Source organism: Cajanus cajan, chromosome 10 (genome assembly GCF_000230855.2).
Source record: "Cajanus cajan strain Asha chromosome 10, NIPB_CcT2T_4, whole genome shotgun sequence".
Taxonomy (NCBI): Eukaryota; Viridiplantae; Streptophyta; class Magnoliopsida; order Fabales; family Fabaceae; genus Cajanus; species Cajanus cajan.
Window position 1 is genome coordinate 12,135,792 of NC_138526.1, and position 24,147 is coordinate 12,159,938.

General features: G+C 40.0%; 1 protein-coding gene across 1 annotated transcript; it reads right to left on the reverse strand.

Moving 5' to 3' along the window:
- Positions 1-3,125: 3,125 nt before the first annotated feature.
- Positions 3,126-6,019, reverse strand: LOC109793359 (isoprene synthase, chloroplastic). Its single transcript, XM_020352822.3, has 7 exons — positions 5,705-6,019; positions 5,254-5,521; positions 4,661-5,039; positions 4,330-4,554; positions 4,048-4,186; positions 3,714-3,968; positions 3,126-3,632 (listed from the first exon to the last, which is right to left on the reverse strand). The coding sequence occupies exons 1-7, from the start codon at positions 5,945-5,947 to the stop codon at positions 3,333-3,335; spliced, it is 1,809 nt and encodes a 602-aa protein (XP_020208411.2). The 5' UTR covers positions 5,948-6,019; the 3' UTR covers positions 3,126-3,332.
- Positions 6,020-24,147: the final 18,128 nt, after the last annotated feature.

The window sequence follows — 24,147 nt, forward strand, 5'->3', positions numbered from 1 at the left end:
GATTCAACGTTGGCCTCCCAATAATGATGTTATAGGAGGTGTTGGCTTCCACCAGGAGGTATCGGACCATGATTCTCCTTGTGTCCGGAGAGGTTCCGAAGGTGGTCAACAGGTCTACGTATCCCCGAGTGTGTACTCGCTCTCCTGCAAAACCGACTAGGGGCTCTATGTGAGGTTGGATGAGAGAGTGGGGGGTATCTAACCTGAGGAAGGTCGGCCAATACAAGACATCTGCCGAGTTCCCCTGGTCTATCAGTGTCTTGTGCACCTCCCAATTGGCTACCTCCACTACTATGACCACGAGGTCATCCTGGTTGGGACTGACGCCGGCATAGTCATTGTCGGTGAAGGTGATTGGCGGTGAACTTTGGTGTGAAGCTAAGGTAGCGGAATGGACACTGTTGATATTGCGCAGGTGTCTCTTTCGGGCTGAGCTGGTGGCACCTCCCCCTGTGAAACCACCTGCAATTGTATTGATAACTCCCCATAGGGGAGCTGATCCTGTTTCTTGGCTTATCTCGGCTTGCACTGCTCCGCCGGCATGCTGCTGAGAGCCAGAGGGTTGGTCCGTGCGAGCTCCTGAACCACGGCCTCTGCCTCGTCCACGTCCACCATAGCCTCCTCGGTGACCCTGTTGTCGCTGGACATATTGGCCGAGGTGGCCCACCTGGATGGGTTCTTCAATACGGTCCCGTAGTGAGCGGAACTCCTCAGTGGTGTGACCGTGATTTCTGTGTGGTACCGACAGTGCTTGGACTTGTCGGCATTGTTGGGGGTGTGACCTGGTGATGGCAGAGTGAGCAGGTTGTTGTTGCTGGCTTCCTCTAGTATGTGTACGCGAGGCACATTCAGGGGAGTGTAGAAGTCATATCTCCCTCCTCTGTTTGTCCTAGCCGGCTTCTTGAACTGGCTATCGTTGTTGACCTTGATTTTGTCTTTGTGGCCCTGTTCTGGCTTCATTGGTCCTTTGCCACGAACTTGGTTACGAAAAGCGGAGTGCTCCTCCATCTGGATGTAGCTCGCTGCTCGGGCGCGAAGCTTGTCCATGTCGTGAGGAGCCTCACGGCATAGGCTATCGACGAAGGGCCCAGGCTTGAGTGCCATGAGCATGGCATGCAAGGCGACCTCGGGGTTCAGATTTCTGATCTTAACCGAGGTGGTCGCAAATCGCTCCATGAACGCCCACAATGGTTCGTCGTCATTCTATCTGAGACTGGCCAGGGCGGCTGAGGTGATGTGGTGAGGTCGGCTGGTTGCGTACTGTGCTGTGAACTGCCTGACCAGAGTGTTGAAGCTGTCGATCGACTCAGCGGGAAGCTGGGTGTACCAGTTGAGTGCGGCCCCCTTAAGCGAGGTCGGAAAAAACCCTACACAATATAGCATCATTGTTAGTGTAGAGGTTTACCTATGTCGTATACAGGTCGATGTGCTCATCGGGGTCCGTCGTGCCATCATAGCGATCGAGGTGGAGAGGCTTCCACCCCTAGGGGAGTGGTGTCTCCATGATGCCGTCCACAAAGGGATGACGGCGAAAGGTTGCTTGACCCCCTGTGACATGAGTTGGGGCCTTGTTGACTTCATGGGCCGACTTGTTCGTCGGAACATGAGACCGATGCGTGGCAGGTCGTGGAGTCGGTGCCCTAGTCACAGTTCGGGGCTGAGAGACCGAGTGCCCTTCTTCCTCGTGGAGGTTGCTCGCCTCAAGAGGATGATCAAAGGGGCGTCGAGGGAGCTGGGCGCGAATTCGCTCGTTCTCAGCGCGTAGCGCCGCTAGGTCGGTTTCGTGCTGGGCACGCATGTTTCGCAGATCGGCGTCGTGTTGTTGCGGCATCTGTTCGACCTGTTCGATCAGCCTTCTCAATTCCGCTTCGTTATCCATGGTGGTTGTATGATCTGCGTCGTCTGTTGCGCGTCTACTATGGCTTCTAGTGAATACCATAAGCGTGGCCAATAAGAGCTGTCTTAATCGACCCCACGGTGGGCGCCAAATGTTCTTACCGGAGATCTGCTGTAGAGGTGATCTGCCGAGTAAGATTGGTGAGCCTCCTTCACTAGTACGCTTGATGCTCCAAGATGGGGGTGGTACCTGCAAAAGAGACTCCGATGCTAAAGTTAGGGTTTGTATGAGTGGATGTCTCGTATAAGTAATGCACGTACCTTAGTGTGGATTAGGGTTGCGTTGGGCCTTGGGCCTGAGATCAGTTGTGATCTAGTTGGATAGCAGATCTCATTTGGACTGAGATCTCCTCAGATCAGTTATGATCTGGTTAAGTGACGAGCTGACGTCACGTAGCGCGTATCCGAGGTCATCATGCGCTGCGATGCCGAGCTGGGAGCTCGGCCTTGCAATACGAATAGTACAATTACTTAAATTTTCTATCACTAACATAATTAAAAGAAACTATATTTAAAATTGATACATTAATTAAACAATAAAATAATATTTTTGTAATTTAAATAATTTATTTTTTTATTTTCTCATCGTGTGGGTACATATCTAGCTTAGAATTACTATTGTAACTTTATTTCTTTTAAATTAATAAAGAAGTATAATTATCTTTTTTATTTGGTTGACCTCTATAATTATAAAATGATACTTCTAATCTCAACTCAAAGTCTAAAAGTCAAGATTTTATCGTAGCTCTCTTACACATTAATATTAAGATTTTTTTTAACTGATTATCTTGCCAAAGATATATTAATTGTTAAAATTTTTAATTAATACTCAATTTTTTTTAATTAACGTGAAACATAGAGCTATACATTTAACAATTAAACTTAATTTGTTTACAAGTTTGCAAATTAAAAGTATATCACATTAATTTTTTTAAAAATTATTAAAGATATTTTAATTAAAAAATTGAGTTTTATAAAATAAATTAGAAACCTTTTAAATAATTATTAGTAATTTATGATAATTTTGGACAATCAGACTGTGTGTCATGATTTTCAAATTACTGGAGTAATGTCACTTCGCAGATTAGTTTATCCTATCCTTTTAGTTGGTTGGACTGACTTAATTTACCACTCTTATAAACAATCTCCTTTTATTACGGTTAATTTCTCTTCGCAACATCTATTTTATATAGCTTATTTCTTAATCTTATAATCAAATACCTCACATCTTAAATTTAAGTGATAGAAATAATATTTCAACTGATAGAAATCCAAAAGGTTTGAATTGATCTCCCCATGGAAGGAAAAAGAAGAATTATCTATAAGACAAATCAACCTCAAAAAGTAAGAAAATACTAGTTCATAACAAATAGACCCAATAAGTTTTAATTTTGAATAAGTGAACTCAAACTCATAGTTCCACTTTCTCAACATCATCATGCCACATCCACTAAAACGGGGTCTACTAGCACCGACTTGATTCTGTTCTTTAATACGCCTTGTTGTGCAAATCCATCTCCATTTTGGTAACTACAGTGACAAATCCTGGCGAAGTTCATGATAAGTTGTATGAAAGATTTGGGAAATGGGGAGTCCATAACAAGAAATTTATTCAAGTACTTCCATTCTTTGTCGATCAAAATTTTATAGTACTGACGAGTTTCTTCTTCGGAATTACCAGTTTCATTCATGTAACTTAGGATCGAGTTTGAGGTTTCACCCCTCTCCATCTCATCCTATAGAAAACAAGAAACAAATTAACAATATTACCCACGATGACCAAGTCTCATATGCTTGGGTTAGTTAATTGAGATTACCATTGCCGTTCCCAAATCATTGGTAAGCCTTAAAAGCTTCATTGCAGAACGCAAGATGTCATGGTAGTCAGTTAAAGCCTGAAGCCCTTCCTCTGTGATGTCTAGGTCCTTGCAGACTAAGAAGTAAGAATGAATAAGAAGAACCCCACCTGTGGCCGATATCCATGCAGAATCAAGGAACTCCTTGAATGGTGGAATGACTTTGTTGTGGAAACATCTTGCTTCATGAATGTATACCTTGCACAAATCTATCCACTGCCAAATAATTAATCAAGTCAGCATTTTACTTTTACTTTCACTCATAGTCAATAAATTGTTATACTGCATTACTTACAGCTTTCTTGAGGTAAGGAAGACAATTTATGCCCCGTTCCTTAAAGATGTCATAAGCCATCACATTAACAGCGTTATAAAGGGTTAGGAAGCTCAATTTCAATTTGTCTGGAAGAGAATTTATGGCATCCACGTCCCATCTGATGCACATGTACATGTATATATATAAAATTATGGTAACTCGGATCGGACTAAAAAATATATATAGAAACATCAATATTTGTAAAGTAGAAATTAACTAAAATAAACTTTCTCTTCAATTTATATCATCAGTTGAACAAACCTCACTACAGCATCTGTGAAGATCTCCATTTCATCCAAAGTGCCGTATACATCGTACGCATCATCTATGATTATGGTTAGCATCACCTCTTTAGTGATTTCGTTGCGACTACTAGAAAATTGAGACTCATCAGGGATCATTCCCACCGCAGAAAAGTAGCTTTCCACTAGTCTGTTTCGAAAAAAATTCACTTTGCTGATGATGCCAATTTCCTTCGTCCACCACCTAAATAACAACACATTAATATAAATATATATATATATATATATATTTGCACGTCATTTATTTAAACGATGTATAATTATTTTTTTCCTTTTCTGTTTCCTCTTACCTTGACGCTTCTTTTAGTTCTTTTTGATATGTTGATTGAACCATGTTGAAATCCAGCTTTGCTAGCTCTAACAATGAGCGATGATGCGGTTCCATTTTAGTGTATGTGTCAAAATACCGTCGTGCCTCTAATCTTGCAAAGCATTGGTGATATGGAAGCCCCTCCAACACATGCCTAACTTGTTCTCCCAGTTCCCCCTCTATTCCCTCTTTCATTAAGTTCATGAGATGTGTTCTTGAAAACTCATTTGCCTTCTCCCAGAGACTTTCTCCTTCAAAGGCCAAGTAAGATGCTTCATAGAGACTCAACAATCCTTGCACATCTTTGCTAATGTCAGCCTTGAAATTTCCCTCTTCATCTTGGAAACTCTTAAACACATCTGCACCTCACATAATCATGCATCTTAATAGAATGAAAGTTCTTAAAGTGTGAGTAATAGTTGAAGAGGTTACCTACTATATATGCTCACTTTTAAAAAGAGTAAGATTTTATAATAATAGAAAATATTTTTTATATACTTCTCAAAAAATTATTTCAATGTTTTGTAAAAATGTTTAACACCTTCACTAATTAAATAGAGGTTGAAATTAGACCTTGGGAGACATCAAAGCCATGTCCTCTAAGAATTCGGAAAAGGAGAGCAGTATCATGAAGACTTTTCTGTGACTGGTCTTTGAAGTATTCTGTTGAAACAATCATTTGAAGGGCTTTGTTTATATAATCTTCGAACCTGTGGGCCAGCCCCAACCGGTGAACGTCCTCAATGAATTCAACTAAGCTTCGTGGCTCCATGTCCGTACTATTAATCAAAACTCGTACTATCTCCTCAAGCTTCATTGCTCTCTCTTGCACTGTTTCAGCCTACGTACGTGCGTGCATGAATCGCATTAATAATGTATTCAACAGGTTACAAACTCATGTTTATCTGCATAGGTTAGGCCTTGTATATGTTTAACAATAAAAGAAAACAAATATGAATGAAAGATAATTAGAGGAGCGAAGACAAAGTGGCAGAAAGTAAAAATTAAATATAAAGTTAATTACTGCAAGAGGATTTCCCAGAGACTGGAGAATTTCAGGGGTCCAAATGTCGGGCGTGTAATTTGCTGAACGTCTATTTTCTTTTAGTGATAACTGGGAGTCCTGTTTGGTGGCGGCACAAATGAGTTTGCCAGATCTATTGAGAAATTTGGCATTGACATGTCTATGGTGCACTTGAACACGTGATCTACATGGAACTTGTGTGGTCGACAAGAAGAAAGGAAGGCTCAATAGTTCGCTTGCCATGATGTAACCTACTACAATATGTTATGTGATGCAGATGCAGATGCAGATTTTGATGTTTAGCTATGTCTATGTGCATGCCTCTCTCTCTTATATAGTCCTATCACCTCAAGCAAATACAAACAAGACAGCTACGACATTTAAGAATTCAATCAATTTTCTCTCCGACCAAAATCTTTCTCAAATTCACCCACCACTTTCATATTTTATTAATTTTTAAAAAATACAATCTAAATAATGATCCTAATAACTATGCTAAAAGTTTTTGAAGGTTTTAAAAAAATAAGCTGTAAAAAAATAATAACTACACTAAAAGCAAAAAGATTTTTAAAATGAGTAACTAATGTAACTTTTGAAACTAGAAAAAAAAAATCAACTATGATAAAAACAAAAAAAGTCATATAATGATATTTTTATATTATTGTTAGATAAAACATGGCTTACAATCATAAAGAGATTGATTGACGAAGTAATTCATATTTCTAATGTACAATTTTTTCACTAATGCTATTAGTGTGAAGAGAGAGTTCAATGTCCATAGTTTTTATGGCTCTTTTTATTATTTTATAGAGTTAATAATAATCTTAAACAGAAGTTAATAATAAGAGATTTAAAAATAAAGTAAGACATATTTAACAATTTTAACATAAAGTCCCTTTAAAACTAAAAAATTTTCAGTCTCGTAAAGTATTCTTATTTTACTTACAAGAAGTGGATATCTTGAAAGAATAAGAGAAGCAGAATCGTTAGGGAAGAAAACTGAGGGAATAGAAACGGAGAAAGAACTTTACATAAAAGTGACCGAAATAATATGTCCTTGTAGTAAAAGCTATGGTTTCTCTTTAGTTTTGGCATCTCATGGCACGACTCAGTAATATTTAATACATGCAGTATAATAAATATCTGCATTATGTTAGTCAGGGAATGATGAACGCAACACGAAATTCAGATTTGTTGCAGTACACCGTTTTAACCTATTCGTCATTCTGCTTTTTAATTTAGTTATAATCATTACTACAATACAAATATAGGTGTGATGTACTCCATCGAGCCTATGCTAAAACCTCAATGTTCAAAACTATACACAATCACACAACTATACACTATATATATATATAAAAGGAAGATTTCATTTATTTTAGAAGTAAGTTTATTTAGACTTACTCCACTTAATAATTCATATTCTATATCAAATTTTAACGATTCAACTATTTAATTTAAAATTCTCAATGCATAGATCAAGTCTCCAATTTTTTAAAAGATTTGACAACTACTTTATAATTCGTTTCATTAAATCAAATTGACGGATAATTATATAAATATTTTATACATTGATTTGAATTCATGAAATGAAGTATTAAATAATTTTTAAATTTTTAAAAAATTCATTAAGAAATTTTAAATTAGTGGTTAAATTATTAAAATTTAACATAGAACATGAATTACTGAACAAAGTAATTCTAGATAGATCTTACTCCTAGAATAAATGGATTTCTCTGATGGACAACCACCCTTGGATCTCCATGTGGGACCTATTACTAGGCCCATGACTAGGAGGATAGAAGAGGATGGAGGAGAGACCACGCCTAGGGCCATACTCATCATGTGTGTAGAGTATTGACCCCTTCTAGGCCCTTTTTGAATAATTTAGATTTTATTACTTTTATGCCTATTTTACCCTTGTATTATAGGATCCCTTAGATGATAGAATTTATTTTGTATTTTTTTTTGTTTAGCCCTTGTATTATGGGGCAAATTAGGATAGAATTTATTTTTGGACTTAAGCCTTGACTTGTAAGGTCAAAGTCCACTTTTTTTTTTCTTTTTCTAATTTTAGGTCAAAGGGTATTTTAGTCTTTAGAAGGGAAGGAAATCCACACCACATTTAGGGTTAATTTAGGTTGCATTTGGAGTGCATGTTGCTTGCATTTCTCGGCCATGCACCTCCTTGCAACCCTAATTTCCCTTCCTTCCCCTATAAATACCCTAGACGACGCACCTTGTAAATACTTTGGATTATTATGATATTGAGTGAGCATTTCATGCCTTAAAATCCTATCTTTAGTCCCTAGGTTAAATTTGGCTAACCTATTCCTATCTCCACCCTTGGAGAGTGGGAACCCTAGAGTGGCCTCCACCTTCACCTTGGAGTGAGCCAACCTACTTTGAGAGCCTTCATCTTCACGCCCAAAACCTTCACCCATCTAAACGTCCATCTCCATTGAAAGCTAGACTCCTCTTGATATGTCGTGATCCTTGGACAAGGGAACTCTCCCATTGACTCCTTCTTCATCAATGGAAGGGAGCATTCCATCATGTGGTATCTAGAGCCAAGGTTCATCAAGGGTAATCTCTAGTAGTCTTGGTCTTTCTTTTCCAGTCATGTCAATGTCTTTCTTGCTTGTCTTGCTTGTGTAGCCAAATACATCATCAAAACATGCTCATATGATCTAAGTTTCTTGTCTTGAATCTTGGTTCATTTTGTGCATTCTTATGAACCTTCCTTGGTATGCTTTAGGTTTTCCTTGTTAAGTGGTATTCGTCCTTTTCATCTTAGGCTTGAGTCTCATATGAACATCAAGAACATGCTATGAACATGCTTTTTGATTTTTGAATCTGTAACAACCCAATTTTCACTGGGCCAAGAGCCCAATTAAGGTGATTTAGTAGCCCGGAACGGGCAGTTCCAAAACTGGAACGGGACGCTCCAAAATACTAAATAAACCTACTTTTGGTAGACCGGAACGGGCCGTTCCAAACCATTAAATTTGCCTATGATTCTTAGTTGAGAACAGGCCGTTCCAAAATATGACCGTTGTAAGAATTAAATGCACCCCAGAATGGGCCATTCTAGTTTGAGAACGGGCCGTTCTAAATGTGATTTTTACCCATGATTTAAGGGTCCAGAATGGGCTATTCCGGATTTGGAACGAGCCGTTCCGGCGAAGCCTGATGCCTATAAATTGAGCTCTCTGCCACTCCGAAAAAGGCACACCTCTCATTTTCTAATTTCTTTTCTTCTACTCTCTCTTCTTTCCCTCTATTTTCTGCTTCAGATCGAGGGGAAACTAGCGAGGGAGACCAACTAGATCTTGTGTAGGTTCAGCTTCTACAAATCAAGGTACGAGGGAAAATGGGAGATTTATGTGTAGAGTCACATGAGGGAATGGGTGGAGAAGAGTTCCCGTAGAAATTTTAATAATTTTATAATTATTTCTGTTTGAAGAATTGTTGATATTATTATATTTTGTATGTGTTAAGGATCATGAATATATATTTAACTTGTAAAAATGACGATCTGGGAGAGAGAACGAAATTGTAGAAAAGTGCCTGTTAAGTTAGATTTTGGAAAAATTAGGAGTTTTATTATTTGGGTTAAGATTCTATTAAATTGGTGATTTAATATGGTTCTATATTAATTTATAAATATTATTGTTATATTATATGATAATAATTGATGATTCATGATGAATTGCTTAAGGGGTAGGTGAACCACTATTTTGTGTGGATTTTGTGTACGTGTTGTGGAATTGAGTTGTGAAGGTGAATGTGATTGTGGTTCGTCACACTAGTGACCAGGGGTGGCACGACCTTGGACAAGAGATGTTACAGGCGTGACCTTGGCATAGTGTAGGATGTGTGATTTCTCATACTTATGTCGGGGGTGGCACGACCTTGGACAAGAGATGCTACAGGCATGACCTTGGCATAGGGTGGGATGTATGAGGCAATTAATACTTATTTCGGGGGTGGCACGACCTTGGGCAAGAGATGTTACAGGCCTGACCTTGGCTTGGTATGGGATGAGTGATTCCTCATGCTATGTCAGGGGTGGCACGACCTTAGACAAGAGATGCTACAGGCGTGACCTTGGCATAGTGTTAATTGCAATATTTGTGATGGATTGGTGTGAAATTGTGATGTGAAGTTGATGCATGATTGATAGAATTATGATATGTAGAAATGATTGTAAATATTTCATTATATAGTGAGTTATGATGAGATTACATTGTTGTGTGTTTGTATGTGCTTTACATATAGATGTTTTCTTTTCTCACCGTACAAATTTTGGATGTTTTAGGTGAGGAAGATCCGGCTACGAGTGGCATCTAGAATGCCAACAGTTGAATTGTGGGTATGCTCTGATATTGTGACATCGGTGCAGAGGATTTTTAGGACATAGATTTTTATATGGATTTGGAATTGTAAATATTATTTTGAAAATAATTTTTAAACTCTTGTGTTTCATTTTCTAAATTTTTATCATTGTGGTTATTAAAGAACAATTTTGAAGTTTCTCATGTGAACCCTTTTACCGAAATTGAAAGATTTATTTGTAAGTTTTCATCATTACAATATATGTGTTGGGGTAGTAAGGGTGTCACATTTAGTGGTATCACAGCAGGTCGATCTAATCGACCGTGAGTTGTGAGTCTATACTATGCTTGTTTGGTAGATGAATGAAGTAATGAATTGATTTTTGAACTTATTGATTTGTTAGAATGACGATTGATTAAGTTTGTTGTTTATTTTTAATTAGAGTATAATTGTTAATTTTTTTAGGGATCAGAAAAGTAATGGCAGGAGGTAGGAACGATCGTGCAATCGCTGATGCTCTACAAGCGATGGCTCAGGCTCTTGGTAATTTGAACCAACAACCAGAGATAGATTGGTTGGAGAGAATCCAACGTGGAGGTTATAATCCTGATGGAGCTGCTGACGGGATTTTTGAAGTTGAAAAGATATTCCAAGCTATGAGATGTCCTTTGATACAGAAGGTGACTTTGGCTACCTTCATGCTTTCTGGAGAGCTGACATCTGGTGGCAAGGTGCTTTGCAAAGAATGATAGCTACCCAAGTGAACTGGGAGAATTTCAAGCATCTATTCTTGGAGAAATACCTTCCCCGAGATGTGAGACATAAGAAACAGGTGAAATTCCTTGAGTTGAAGCAAGGAGATGATTCTATGGCTGAGTATGTGACTAAGTTTGAAGACTTGGTTAGATTCTGTCCTATGTATGATGGTGTGGGCAATGAGGAAGACAAATGTGTGAAGTTTGTGAGTGGTCTTCGCCCTGAGATAAAACAAGTTTTCAATTACCAAGGGATAACTCAATATCATGAACTGGTGAACAAGTGCCGAGTCTATGATGAGGACAGCCATGCTAGAGTAACTCATTATAAGAGTGGAGGACCCATGAAGAATCATAATAAGTTTGGGTCATCTAGTAAGGGTAAGCCTTACACCAAGTCTGTCAGGGATTTGAGTTCTAAAGTGAATAACTAAGGTCCAGTGCAACAAAGGAGTCAAGCTTCAATGGCTAGTCAAACTTCTAAAGGGGGAAGTGTGGGTTTTTTTCCACACACAACAACTGCTTCAAATGTGGAGAGCCAGGTCATAGGGCATACGAGTGTCAGGCATCAAAAGTAATAACATGTTTTAATTTTCAAGAGAAAGGACAAAAGCTCGTGAATGCCCTAAGAACAAGAAAGGAACAATAGAAGTTGGAGGGAGCGCTAGAAAACCTAGGGCAATGGGAAGGGTATTTGCCATGAGTGGTGTTAAAGCTACTCAATCCAAAGACTTAATCCAGGGTATGTGTTTCATTGATGGAACTCCTCTAACTGCCTTATATGACTCTGGTGCGACTCACTATTTCATATCACATGCGTGTGTGTTCAAGTTAAAATTACCTGTTTCTGCTTTGTCTTTTGAATTAACAGTAGAGACACCAACTAGTGGTTCGGTTTCTACTTCTAATGTTTGTTTAAAGTGTCCTTTGATTATTGATGGTAGAGATTTCATGGTTGACTTAATTTGTTTGCCTCTAAGTCAGTTAGATGTTATTCTGGGTATGGACTGGTTATCTTCCAATCATGTCCTTTTGAATTGTGCTAATAAATCTATTATTTTTGGTGAGCCTGTTAAAAAAGTGAGTAAGGATTATTTGACTGGCAACCAAGTTAAGGTATCTTTTCAAGAAGATGCCCAAGTGTACATGTTGTTAGCTTCTTTGAATTTTAAGAGTAATATTTTGGTGAATGAACTGCCTGTTGTGTGTGACTTTTCGGATGTCTTCTCTGATGATATGTCTAGCTTACCACCTAGAAGAGAAGTAGAATTTCCCATAGACTTAGTACCAGGAACAAGACCTATTTCTATTGCACCTTATAGGATGTCACCCATAGAGTTAGTGGAGCTTAAGAAAAAAATAGAAGACTTGTTGGAGAAGGGGTTTGTGAGGCCTAGTGTATCACCTTGGGGAGCACCCGTACTATTAGTTAATAAGAAGGATGGTAGCATGAGATTGTGTGTAGATTATCGCCAATTGAACAAGGTGACCATTAAGAATAAATATCCATTGCCTAAGATAGATGATCTTATGGACCAGTTGGTGGGTGCTTGTGTATTTAGTAAAATTGATCTTAGATTGGGGTACCATCAGATTAGAGTTAAGGGTGAGGATGTACCTAAGACAACATTTAGGACTCGTTATGGACACTATGAGTATCTAATAATGCCTTTTGGCGTGACAAATGCTCCTGCAATTTTTATGGATTACATGAACCGAATTTTTCATCCGTATTTGGATAAATTTGTAGTTGTCTTCATAGATGACATACTAGTTTATTCCAAGACTAAAGAGGAGCATAAGGAACACTTAAAGGTAGTACTTCAAACCCTCAGGGAGAGACAACTTTATGCCAAGTTGTCTAAGTGTGACTTTTAGCTAGAGAAGGTGAGTTTCTTAGGACATGTGATTTCAAGTGGGGGTATAGCAGTAGATCCATCTAAAGTTGAGGCGGTGCTTAAGTGGGAGACACCTAAGTCAGTTAGTGAGATTAGGAGCTTCCTTGGATTGGCTGGATACTATAGAAGATTCATAGAGGGATTCTCTAAGTTAGCATTACCCTTGATAAGTTTAACTAGGAAAGGAGTTGTGTTTGTATGGGATAGTAAATGTAAGAATAGTTTCTAAGCCCTTAAGGAGAAGTTGACTAGTGCACCTGTTTTAGTGTTGCCTGACCTTAGTAAGACTTTTGTGATTTATTGTGACGCTTCTAAGATGGGTTTGGGTGGAGTGTTAGTGCAAGAAGGAAAGGTCGTATCTTATGCATCTAGGCAATTGAAAATACATGAGAAGAATTACACCACCCATGATCTTGAATTAGCAGCTGTGGTATTCACACTTAAGATTTGCAAACATTATTTGTATGGTTCAAAATTTGAGGTGTTTAGTGATCATAAGAGTCTTAGGTATTTATTTGACCAAAAGGATTTAAATATGAGGCAAAGGAGATGGTTAGAGTTCCTTAAGGACTATGATTTTGATCTTAGTGATCATCCGAGCAAAACCATTGTGGTGGTTGATGCTTTAAGTAGGAAATCTTTGCATTTGTCTTCTCTTATGATTAGGGAGATGGACCTTTTGGCTCAATTTAGAGACTTGAGTTTGACTTGTGAGGTGACCCTTAGTTGTGTGAGACTAAGTATGACTTGAGTAACGAGTGAATTGGTGAAGGAAACTGGAGAAGCATAATTAGTTGATTCATTTTGGTGACAAGATATGAGGCTATAGGATAAGGTGATGGATAAGAGTTTGACTTGGGTGTAGATGGAGTGGTGAAATTAGAGATCTGATATGTATACCTAGTGAACTTGCACTTAGGTGCTTGATCTTTAGAGATGATCATAGAAGTAAAACCAATATTGTGGCAGATTCCTTGATTATGATGACCTCCGATATATCATTTTTGACGATTTAAGGGTTGGATTTGATTGAAGGAATTAGAGACTTATGCTTGGTGTGTGAGATTATCCTTAGGAGCATTGAATTGATTATGTTGAAAGTGACTAATGAATTAATGGATGAGATTAGAGAAGCCTAGGAGTCAGATCCTTTCTTAGGGAACCAAGTGGAGAAGATTGGTAGAAGTATAGATAACCATTTCTGAGTAGAAATCGATGTTGTTTTGAGGTGCAAGAACAAACTTGGGTGCTTAGTAACCTTGAATTAAGAAAGATGATTTTAGAGGAAGGACATAAGATTACTCTTAACATTCATTTAGGAGCTACTAAGATGTATCAGGACCTTAAGAGGATGTATCAGAGTGGTGCAGCAGAAGCATGGTGGCCTAAGATAAAGAGAGGAGTAGAGGAATTTGTATACTCGTGTTTAGTATGCTAGAAGTCTTTAGGAATTTTTGTAGCACTTAGACGTCCCATTTTGGAAGTGAGATGGTGAGTGGATAGACCTTAGTTGTAGGTTTGTCTGAGACGCTTAAGAGATTGATTCTCTTTGGGTTATAGTGGATAGACTTGCCAAGTTTACTTGTTTTACCCTTGTTGATAATAGACATTCCTTTGTGAAATCGATAGAGTTGTACATCTATAAGGTAGTGAGGTTGCATAGGAATTAGAAAGCAAGACACGAGGAGTCTACCATTGCAAAAATTTCGGGGACGAAATTTCATAAAAGAGGGGAGAATTGTAACAGCCCAATTTTCACTAGACCAAAAGCCCAATTAAGGTGGTTTAGTAGCCCAGAACAGGCCATTCCAAAATTGGAACGGGTCGTTCCAAAATACTAAATAGACATACTTTTCGTAGACCGGAACGAGCCATTCCAAATTTGGAACGGGCCGTTCCAAAGCATTAAATTTGCCTATGATTCTTTGTTGAGAACGGGTCATTCTGGATGCGATTTTTTCCCATGATTTAAGGGTCCAGAACGGGCTGTTCTGGATTTGGAACGGGTCATTCTGGCGAAGCCTGATGCCTATAAATTGAGCTCTCTGCCACTCCCTGTAGACCCCTAAAATTGTCCGGGTCGGAAATAAAGCTTGAAGACTCTCGAAGACTGAAGGATAATCAGCCAGAAGGACTCCTCGAAGGCCCTAGGAGGGTTCTCTGTAGGTCCAGAGGTCTTAGAATAGCTCAAAATAAAGAAGTGGAGGGAAAAAGCCCAATACGGCCGTACTGAACTTAATACGGCCATATTGAAGCTTCAATACGGCCATACTGAAGTCAGTACGACCGTATTGACACTTCAATACAACCGCAGCGAACTCAATACGGGCGTATTGAAATTTCTGAACTTCAATACGACCGTATTGAACTTCAATACGACCGTATTGAAGTTCAAAAATTTCAATACGGCCGTATTGCCCCTGTAGGCCGTATTGCGCCTATTCCCTATAAATATGACGACAATTGGACGTCATTCCACACTTTTTCACTCAGTTTTGACTCCCTCCTTGAGTATTCTGGGGTTTTTGAGCAGTGTTCTGCCCTAGAAATCTCTCTGGGAGTCGATCCGACGAAGTTCTGGAATTCCGAGCACTTAGCTTGGAGATTCGAACCTAGTCGAAGGGAAATCCTCCGGATTTCCATAGTCAAAATTTTATAGGAGAGAGCGAGCGAGCTTGTAGAGCGAGGGAACGCCAAAAAGCTTCCCAGTTTTACTCAATATATAAAAGCACGCTTCAAGAGGTTTCTTCTTAAATCCTTCCTTTTACTGCTTTCTGTGTGCATATTTAAACTGTCATCATGTAGATAGTTAATTTATAATCGCTTATAATAAATAGGGGTAATTTAGTAATTTTACGCTATTATTTTAGAAATAATCTGTCATAGGGAACCCGAAAGGAGCGCTGTGGGGTGCTAACACCTTCCCCACGCGTAACCGACTCCCTTACCCGACTCTGGTTGTAATGGCCAAAGTTGATTTATAAAATCAATTGCCTTATCCCTTTTTCCAATGTTTTGAGTAAAACATTGGTGGCGACTCCACGAACCCTCCTTTTGCGAAAACCACTAATCCATGGAGGGTCCCGCTTGGGATTAATATGGATTAGTGAGACTTTTAATAAATAAATTGGATAAGATCGACAAGGTCTCAGTTTGAGAACAAGTCGTTCTAATAATCCAATACATTTTCAAAACTAAAATAATAAGCGAGCTCGACCGTCTTCGCGACCGCCGAGGCCCGTTTCGGGCCGGGTGGCGACAGATGGCGACTCCACTGGGGAAGCCTCGAGAGTCAGTCCCATTTAGTGACAGATTATTTTTAACAAATAATAGTTAAAATTACTTTATTACCCCTCACTTGTATGATAACATGTTTATCTATTTGGCCTTAATAACTGTTGTATGTTTAATTTTCCGCAATTGTTTGAAATAAAATTGCACACAAACCTTTGCACACAACAGTTCCCTCTATACCCGGGGGCATGAGTGATTAACCATAGGGAGTGGATGTTAGTACGGCCGGTTGTCGAATGGGTCTATAGGTGCCCGTAGACCGTTGTCGGAAAACATCACTCAAGGTGATAACCATGAACTTGAGTCCGACGGTGCGTTGGAACTTTCCATCGACCTACGACGAGAGGAATTGGGTCCCTATAATGGGGGCACCTTGGGGGCCTCAGACCAAGTGAGAACAGTTAGAACCTCCTTGAATATGCACTTTTCTGCAGGAGACCCCTACCTCGTGATTCGCTCGTGACTGTTCGTGGATGAGTGAATTGTTTGTGCATTGTTTATGTGAAATTGTTTGAGCATACATTGCATTTCTTTAAACATACAACATTCCTTTTTTTTAAAATAAGAATAAATGGGAATAAGAATCTTCCATTACATGGTGTTAACATCTACCTTCATTACATTCATATAGGTAGTTTCCCTTTTCACCCAAAAATACAAAAAATATAATAAATAAAAATACCCAAAAAAGAAAAAAGGGTTATTTATCCAAACCAAGCAATATCATGCATCATCTTAGGGACATCCCGAAAACATGATAATGCTTAGTTCAATAAACACAATGCATGCATATTCATCGCCATCATCTCATATCATGCATATAGATCATGGAGGGATCTAGGAGTCATTCATACATCTCTCCTAGTAATCCATTAATAAACATTAATAAAAAGAAAGGATTAGTCGATGCGTATGTTCAAAGAATGGATCGCACGCCGTTCGTTATCAAGTGTAAGCCAACAACCGTGCCAATCGAGCGCACATCAACTCCGTTGTTGGTAATCAAGACGAATAAAGGGGAAGGTCCGACACCATTAAGGATCACAGTCCCAAGGCCTTTCCCTTACAAATCAAATAAGGCTGTGCCGTGGATATACGACATCCACCTTTCTGCCGACAGCGATATCTCTAACATCGCTGGACTTGGGGGCATGACTAGGAGTGGCAGGATCTACACTCCCGAAGATCTACAAGAAAAAGCTCCCAAGAATAAAGAAAAAGGAAAAGATAAAACCGAGGAAAAAGAATCCGAGGAGGAGACAGACGAGCTGTTAAAGTTTATCCGACAGAGCGAGTACTCCATCATGGATCAACTTCATAAGACGCCAGCAAAGATTACTCTGTTGTCGTTGATCCTATGCTCCGAACCGCATCGGCAAGCTCTGTTGAAAGTCTTGAACGAGGCATACGTGTCGCACACTATCTCCCAAGACAAGTTTGAGGGGATTGTTAGTCACATCACGGCTAATGATCACCTCACCTTCATCGATGAAGAAATCCCCACCGAGGGATCAAACCACAACAAGCCCTTGCACATCTCTATAAAGTGCAAGGAGTATCACATCGCTAAAAGTCTTGGTAGATAATGGATCTTCCTTGAACGTAATGCCAAAAAGAACGCTCAAGCAATTGGCAATCAAGGGAGTCCAAATGCGCCCGAGCAACATGATCGTCCGAGCTTTCGACGGTTCTAAAAGAGAAGTGGTGGGAGAGATCAATCTTCCAATCCAAATTGGACCCACTATCTTCAAACGTCGAATTTCAAGTGATGGATATTACTCCTGCATACAGCTGTCTCCTAGGCCGACCTTGGATTCATGATGCGAAAGCTGTACCCTCTACGCTCCACCAAAAAGTCAAATTCATTGTGGGTGACAAACTGGTGACTGTACAAGCTGAAGATGACATACTCATCAGCAAGCCATCCAACATACCTTATGTGGATGCAGCAGAGGAAGCTTTAGAAACCGCCTTCCAAGCATTGGAAATTGCCAATGTTGAAACGTTTCCCCAAGAAATGAAGAAGGTAGCTCCATACTTGCCAGAACAAGGATTGGGCAAGTACTCCCAAGGAATCCCGGAGCTACCTATTATCAAGGACAATCCGGGGAAACAAGGGTTAGGATACAACCCTAACAAAGATCAAAGAACGAAGAGGAATCAAGATCCTTCTCGACGTTCTTTAAGCCAGATCTTTAGGAAGGCCGGTTCACAAGCGTCTAGGCCGGTCGTCGTCGTCAAAATGTTTTTTTTTCCCTTTTAATAGGGATGTGTAAATTCAGTGACTATTAGAGATCACTCCTCGGGGACAGCCCGACCCCCGAGCCTCGATAGGGCACATGTTTCCATTATGATTATAATAAAATCATTCTTCATTAATTGCTTCTTTTCTCGCTTGCAATAAAATTCTAGACCACATTATTTAACCCTGTTTGAATGAACATAAGTGAGGTTAAAATCGTCTTAATAATCAATAAACCCGCATCATTTTTATGTGGAAGTGTGCATGACAGCTTGGAGCACCTTTTCTTGGCATCAATAAGTGCCATCATGGATAAAAGAAATCCTAAAGATAATAAGCTCGGCAGGAAACCCAAAAAGGGGACTGCGCAAAAATAAGAGCAAAAGACCCGCTAGGAACCCAACAAAAGGGTGACCTAGGCAAAAGTTAGGGTTACAAAATGAAGACAAAAACCCGCTAGGAATCCCACGAAAAGGGTGACCTAGGCAAAAATTAGGGTTACAAAATAATGAACAAAAACAAAAGCCCGCTAAGACATCACAAATGGGTGTTTTAGGCAAAAGTTAGGGCCGTCAAAAAAGAAAAACAAAATAAATCCATGATGGTACCATCAATTGAATTCAACAAGGGGCTCAAGAAAAGCTATCCAAGTTGTCAAAACACAATCATTAATAACAAAGATGTGCTTAACCTCATAAGTGTTTAATCGAACAAGCCTAAACACATAAGCCTACCATGGCCAGCCATTCTTACAAAATCCATTTTTCAAAAATAAAATAATCCCCTCTAAAACACAAACTTTTGAAAATATATATCCTTTCCTTCTTTTCTCTCTTGTCCCAACGATTTTTGAATAATCTAGTGGAAACATGGAGATATAGTGGTCAATAGGAGGGTTGACACATCTTCTAAAGAAAGGGAAGAATCATTTGGTTGATGACACCAAAATCAAATATGCATCATTCCTCGGTAACAGAAATTGGCAGAGCACAGTCCGTCTGGAGGAATGGCAAAATCCAAACACAAAAACGCATCGGTTAATTCTTTTGAAAAAAGAATCAAATAGAATTAGGTGCATCATACTGCATACATGCATACAGATGATAGGTGTACTGGAAGATCACTTATTCTCTGTTTATTGAAAAAACAAAAAATATATAAACTTCAGAAAAAACAATACGCCCGTATCATGTTCAGTACGCCCGTACCAAAATTAGGGTTATGAACAAATTTTCAATTCAATACGGGCATACTGAAATGGATGCGGCCGTATTGGCCATAAAGAAATTTTCAAAGACCTCGTCATGAGGCAACTACATAAATTAGAAAAAATAGGAAAAATTGCTTGTGTATGACAGCAGCAAACAAAATGCAAAGAATCAACAGCGTCATACAAAATAACTGAGCCTGGAGAGGCTTGCCGAAAGAATACTCTCAAAATAACTGAGCCTGGAGAGGCTTGCCGAAAGAATACTCTCAAAATAACTGAGCCTGGAGAGGCTTGCCGAAAGAATACTCTCAGAATAACTGAGCCTGGAGAGGCTTGCCGAAAGAATACTCTCTCAAAATAACTGAGCCTGGAGAGGCTCGCCGAAATAATACTCTCTCAAAATAACTGAGCCTGGAGAGGCTCGCCGAAATAATACTCTCTCAGAATAATTGAGCCTGGAGAGGCTCGCCGAAATAATACTCTCTCAGAATAACTGAGACATTTCTATACAGAAAAAGCCAAAACCAACAAAAAAGGCAAAAATACAGAAATCAACAAAAATACAGAAAAAGCGGAACTCAACAAAAAAGGCAAAAACACAGAAAAAGCCAAAATCAACAAAAAAGGCAAAAACACAGAAAAAGCCAAAATCGAAAAAAGGGCAAAATACAGAAAATCCAACAAATCATACAGAATAATTGAGCCTGGAGAGGCTCGCCGAAATAATACTCTCTCAGAATAACTGAGCCTGGAGAGGCTTGCCTAAATAATACTCCCGCAGAATAATTGAGCCTGGAGAGGCTTGCCGAAATAATACTCCTTCAGAATAATTGAGCCTGGAGAGGCTCGCCGAAATAATACTCTTTCATCATAACTAAAGCCTGGAGAGGCTTGCAGAAATAATACTCTCAGAATATTTGAGCCTGGAGAGGCTTGCTGAAATAATACTCTTTCAGAATAATTGAGCCTGGAGAGGCTTGCAGAAATAATACTTCCTCAGAATAACTAAAGCCTGGAGAGGCTTGCAGAAATAATACTCCCCCAACTGTACAGAATAAATGAGCCTGGAGAGGCTCGCAGAAATAATACTCCCCAGAGAAACCTCAACTCAAGCTCACGGAACGAATCCCCAGCGAGAGCTATCAAAGCAAAATCGACGCAATCCCCAATGGAAGTGCGATCATCCAAACAGTATATACAAGTCAAAGGACTTAACACTTCCTCAGTGGAAGATAACTCTCCGACTCAAAGCGCTGAGTGAGGCTAAGCCTGCAGAGGCTTCCTAAATAATACTCTGGGATACATAAGATCCCTCATTCCCCAATCGCCTACTCAGAGGCATCCCTGCAAAAGGAGAAAAATCAAAAAATATCAATAAATATTCCCCAAGCGGAATCCGGCACTCAGCCGAACACTGAACCCCAATTCCTCAGTCGCCTACATAAGAGGCACTCCTTCAAAAGGAAAAATCATAAAAAGATCAATAATCATTCCCCAAGTGGAATCTGGCTCTCAGCCAATCATTGAACGTCAAGCTGATACGCCTAACAGAAGAGGCTAATCAAAATCAACGACAAAATCCCCCAGTGGATAACAGCCTACACAGAGGCAGCAAAATCAGAAAACCAAAAGAGACACCCGAACAAGGATAACCGGGATACTCCACCAACGTCGAAAGGACGTCAGCCAATCATAAGGCACCGCTCACATCAGAAAGAGCATCTTTGTGTCTGCACCCAAAGGAATCAGAAATTCCCCAGTGGGAACCAACTACGCAATGGAAAGTTGGGACACAAGAACCTGTGAGTAACTGCACATCCCCTAGACGGATCCCTGCGTTATCCAGCCCCTAGTGGCACAAAATCAAAAAACAACCGTCGAAGCAGCATCGTGGACTGTGGAGACAAAATCATCACAAATCCCTGGAAAGGAGATATTCACGCTACCCCGTTGTCACAAACACGGAGGTATGCAGCTTCCGGCTCGGGCAATGAGCGAAGCTATCTCTAGAAAAAGGGTACTCACCGCTTACCGTTGTCATAAAGGTACTTAGCTTCCGGCTCGAACAAAGAGTGAAGCTAAGCCTGGAGAGACGGTACTTACAGCTTCCAGCTTGGGCAACAAGCAAAGCAAGGCCTGGAGAGGCAAAACTCACACTGCTCACCGTCATCACAAAGGTACTTAGCTTCCGGCTCAAACAAAGAGTGAAGCTAAGCCTGGAAAGGCGGTACTCAACCATCAGCGTCATCAGAGGCGCGTTGATGTCCAACTTCCGGCTCGGGCGTCGAGTGAAGTTGACCTTGGAGAAGGTAAACTCAGCTACCGAGGATGTCAGAAGCGCCGAGGTATGCACCCACCTGGAGAGGCTACTCAACATTTTTCCACCGGAAGACGCTACAAGTCAGAAGGTCGGCACAATACCCGGACAATTGGGTCAACTCCTTTACTTGTCAGCCGATACACCAAAAGGACGTCCGACTAAGTAAAGGGGGGGCAGCTGTAGACCCCTAAAATTGTCCGGGTCGGAAATAAAGCTTGAAGACTCTCGAAGACTGAAGGATAATCAGCCAGAAGGACTCCTCGAAGGCCCTAGGAGGGTTCTCTGTAGGTCCAGAGGTCTTAGAATAGCTCAAAATAAAGAAGTGGAGGGAAAAAGCCCAATACGGCCGTACTGAACTTAATACGGCCGTATTGAAGCTTCAATACGGCCATACTGAAGTCAGTACGACCGTATTGACACTTCAATACAACCGCAGCGAACTCAATACGGGCGTATTGAAATTTCTGAACTTCAATACGACCGTATTGAACTTCAATACGACCGTATTGAAGTTCAAAAATTTCAATACGGCCGTATTGCCCCTGTAGGCCGTATTGCGCCTATTCCCTATAAATATGACGACAATTGGACGTCATTCCACACTTTTTCACTCAGTTTTGACTCCCTCCTTGAGTATTCTGGGGTTTTTGAGCAGTGTTCTGCCCTAGAAATCTCTCTGGGAGTCGATCCGACGAAGTTCTGGAATTCCGAGCACTTAGCTTGGAGATTCGAACCTAGTCGAAGGGAAATCCTCCGGATTTCCATAGTCAAAATTTTATAGGAGAGAGCGAGCGAGCTTGTAGAGCGAGGGAACGCCAAAAAGCTTCCCAGTTTTACTCAATATATAAAAGCACGCTTCAAGAGGTTTCTTCTTAAATCCTTCCTTTTACTGCTTTCTGTGTGCATATTTAAACTGTCATCATGTAGATAGTTAATTTATAATCGCTTATAATAAATAGGGGTAATTTAGTAATTTTACGCTATTATTTTAGAAATAATCTGTCATAGGGAACCCGAAAGGGGCGCTGTGGGGTGCTAACACCTTCCCCACGCGTAACCGACTCCCTTACCCGACTCTGGTTGTAATGGCCAAAGTTGATTTATAAAATCAATTGCCTTATCCCTTTTTCCAATGTTTTGAGTAAAACATTGGTGGCGACTCCACGAACCCTCCTTTTGCGAAAACCACTAATCCATGGAGGGTCCCGCTTGGGATTAATATGGATTAGTGAGACTTTTAATAAATAAATTGGATAAGATCGACAAGGTCTCAGTTTGAGAACAAGTCGTTCTAATAATCCAATACATTTTCAAAACTAAAATAATAAGCGAGCTCGACCGTCTTCGCGACCGCCGAGGCCCGTTTCGGGCCGGTGGCGACAGATGGCGACTCCACTGGGGAAGCCTCGAGAGTCAGTCCCATTTAGTGACAGATTATTTTTAACAAATAATAGTTAAAATTACTTTATTACCCCTCACTTGTATGATAACATGTTTATCTATTTGGCCTTAATAACTGTTGTATGTTTAATTTTCCGCAATTGTTTGAAATAAAATTGCACACAAACCTTTGCACACAACAGTTCCCTCTATACCCGGGGGCATGAGTGATTAACCATAGGGAGTGGATGTTAGTACGGCCGGTTGTCGAATGGGTCTATAGGTGCCCGTAGACCGTTGTCGGAAAACATCACTCAAGGTGATAACCATGAACTTGAGTCCGACGGTGCGTTGGAACTTTCCATCGACCTACGACGAGAGGAATTGGGTCCCTATAATGGGGGCACCTTGGGGGCCTCAGACCAAGTGAGAACAGTTAGAACCTCCTTGAATATGCACTTTTCTGCAGGAGACCCCTACCTCGTGATTCGCTCGTGACTGTTCGTGGATGAGTGAATTGTTTGTGCATTGTTTATGTGAAATTGTTTGAGCATACATTGCATTTCTTTAAACATACAACATTCCTTTTTTTTAAAATAAGAATAAATGGGAATAAGAATCTTCCATTACATGGTGTTAACATCTACCTTCATTACATTCATATAGGTAGTTTCCCTTTTCACCCAAAAATACAAAAAATATAATAAATAAAAATACCCAAAAAAGAAAAAAGGGTTATTTATCCAAACCAAGCAATATCATGCATCATCTTAGGGACATCCCGAAAACATGATAATGCTTAGTTCAATAAACACAATGCATGCATATTCATCGCCATCATCTCATATCATGCATATAGATCATGGAGGGATCTAGGAGTCATTCATACATCTCTCCTAGTAATCCATTAATAAACATTAATAAAAAGAAAGGATTAGTCGATGCGTATGTTCAAAGAATGGATCGCACGCCGTTCGTTATCAAGTGTAAGCCAACAACCGTGCCA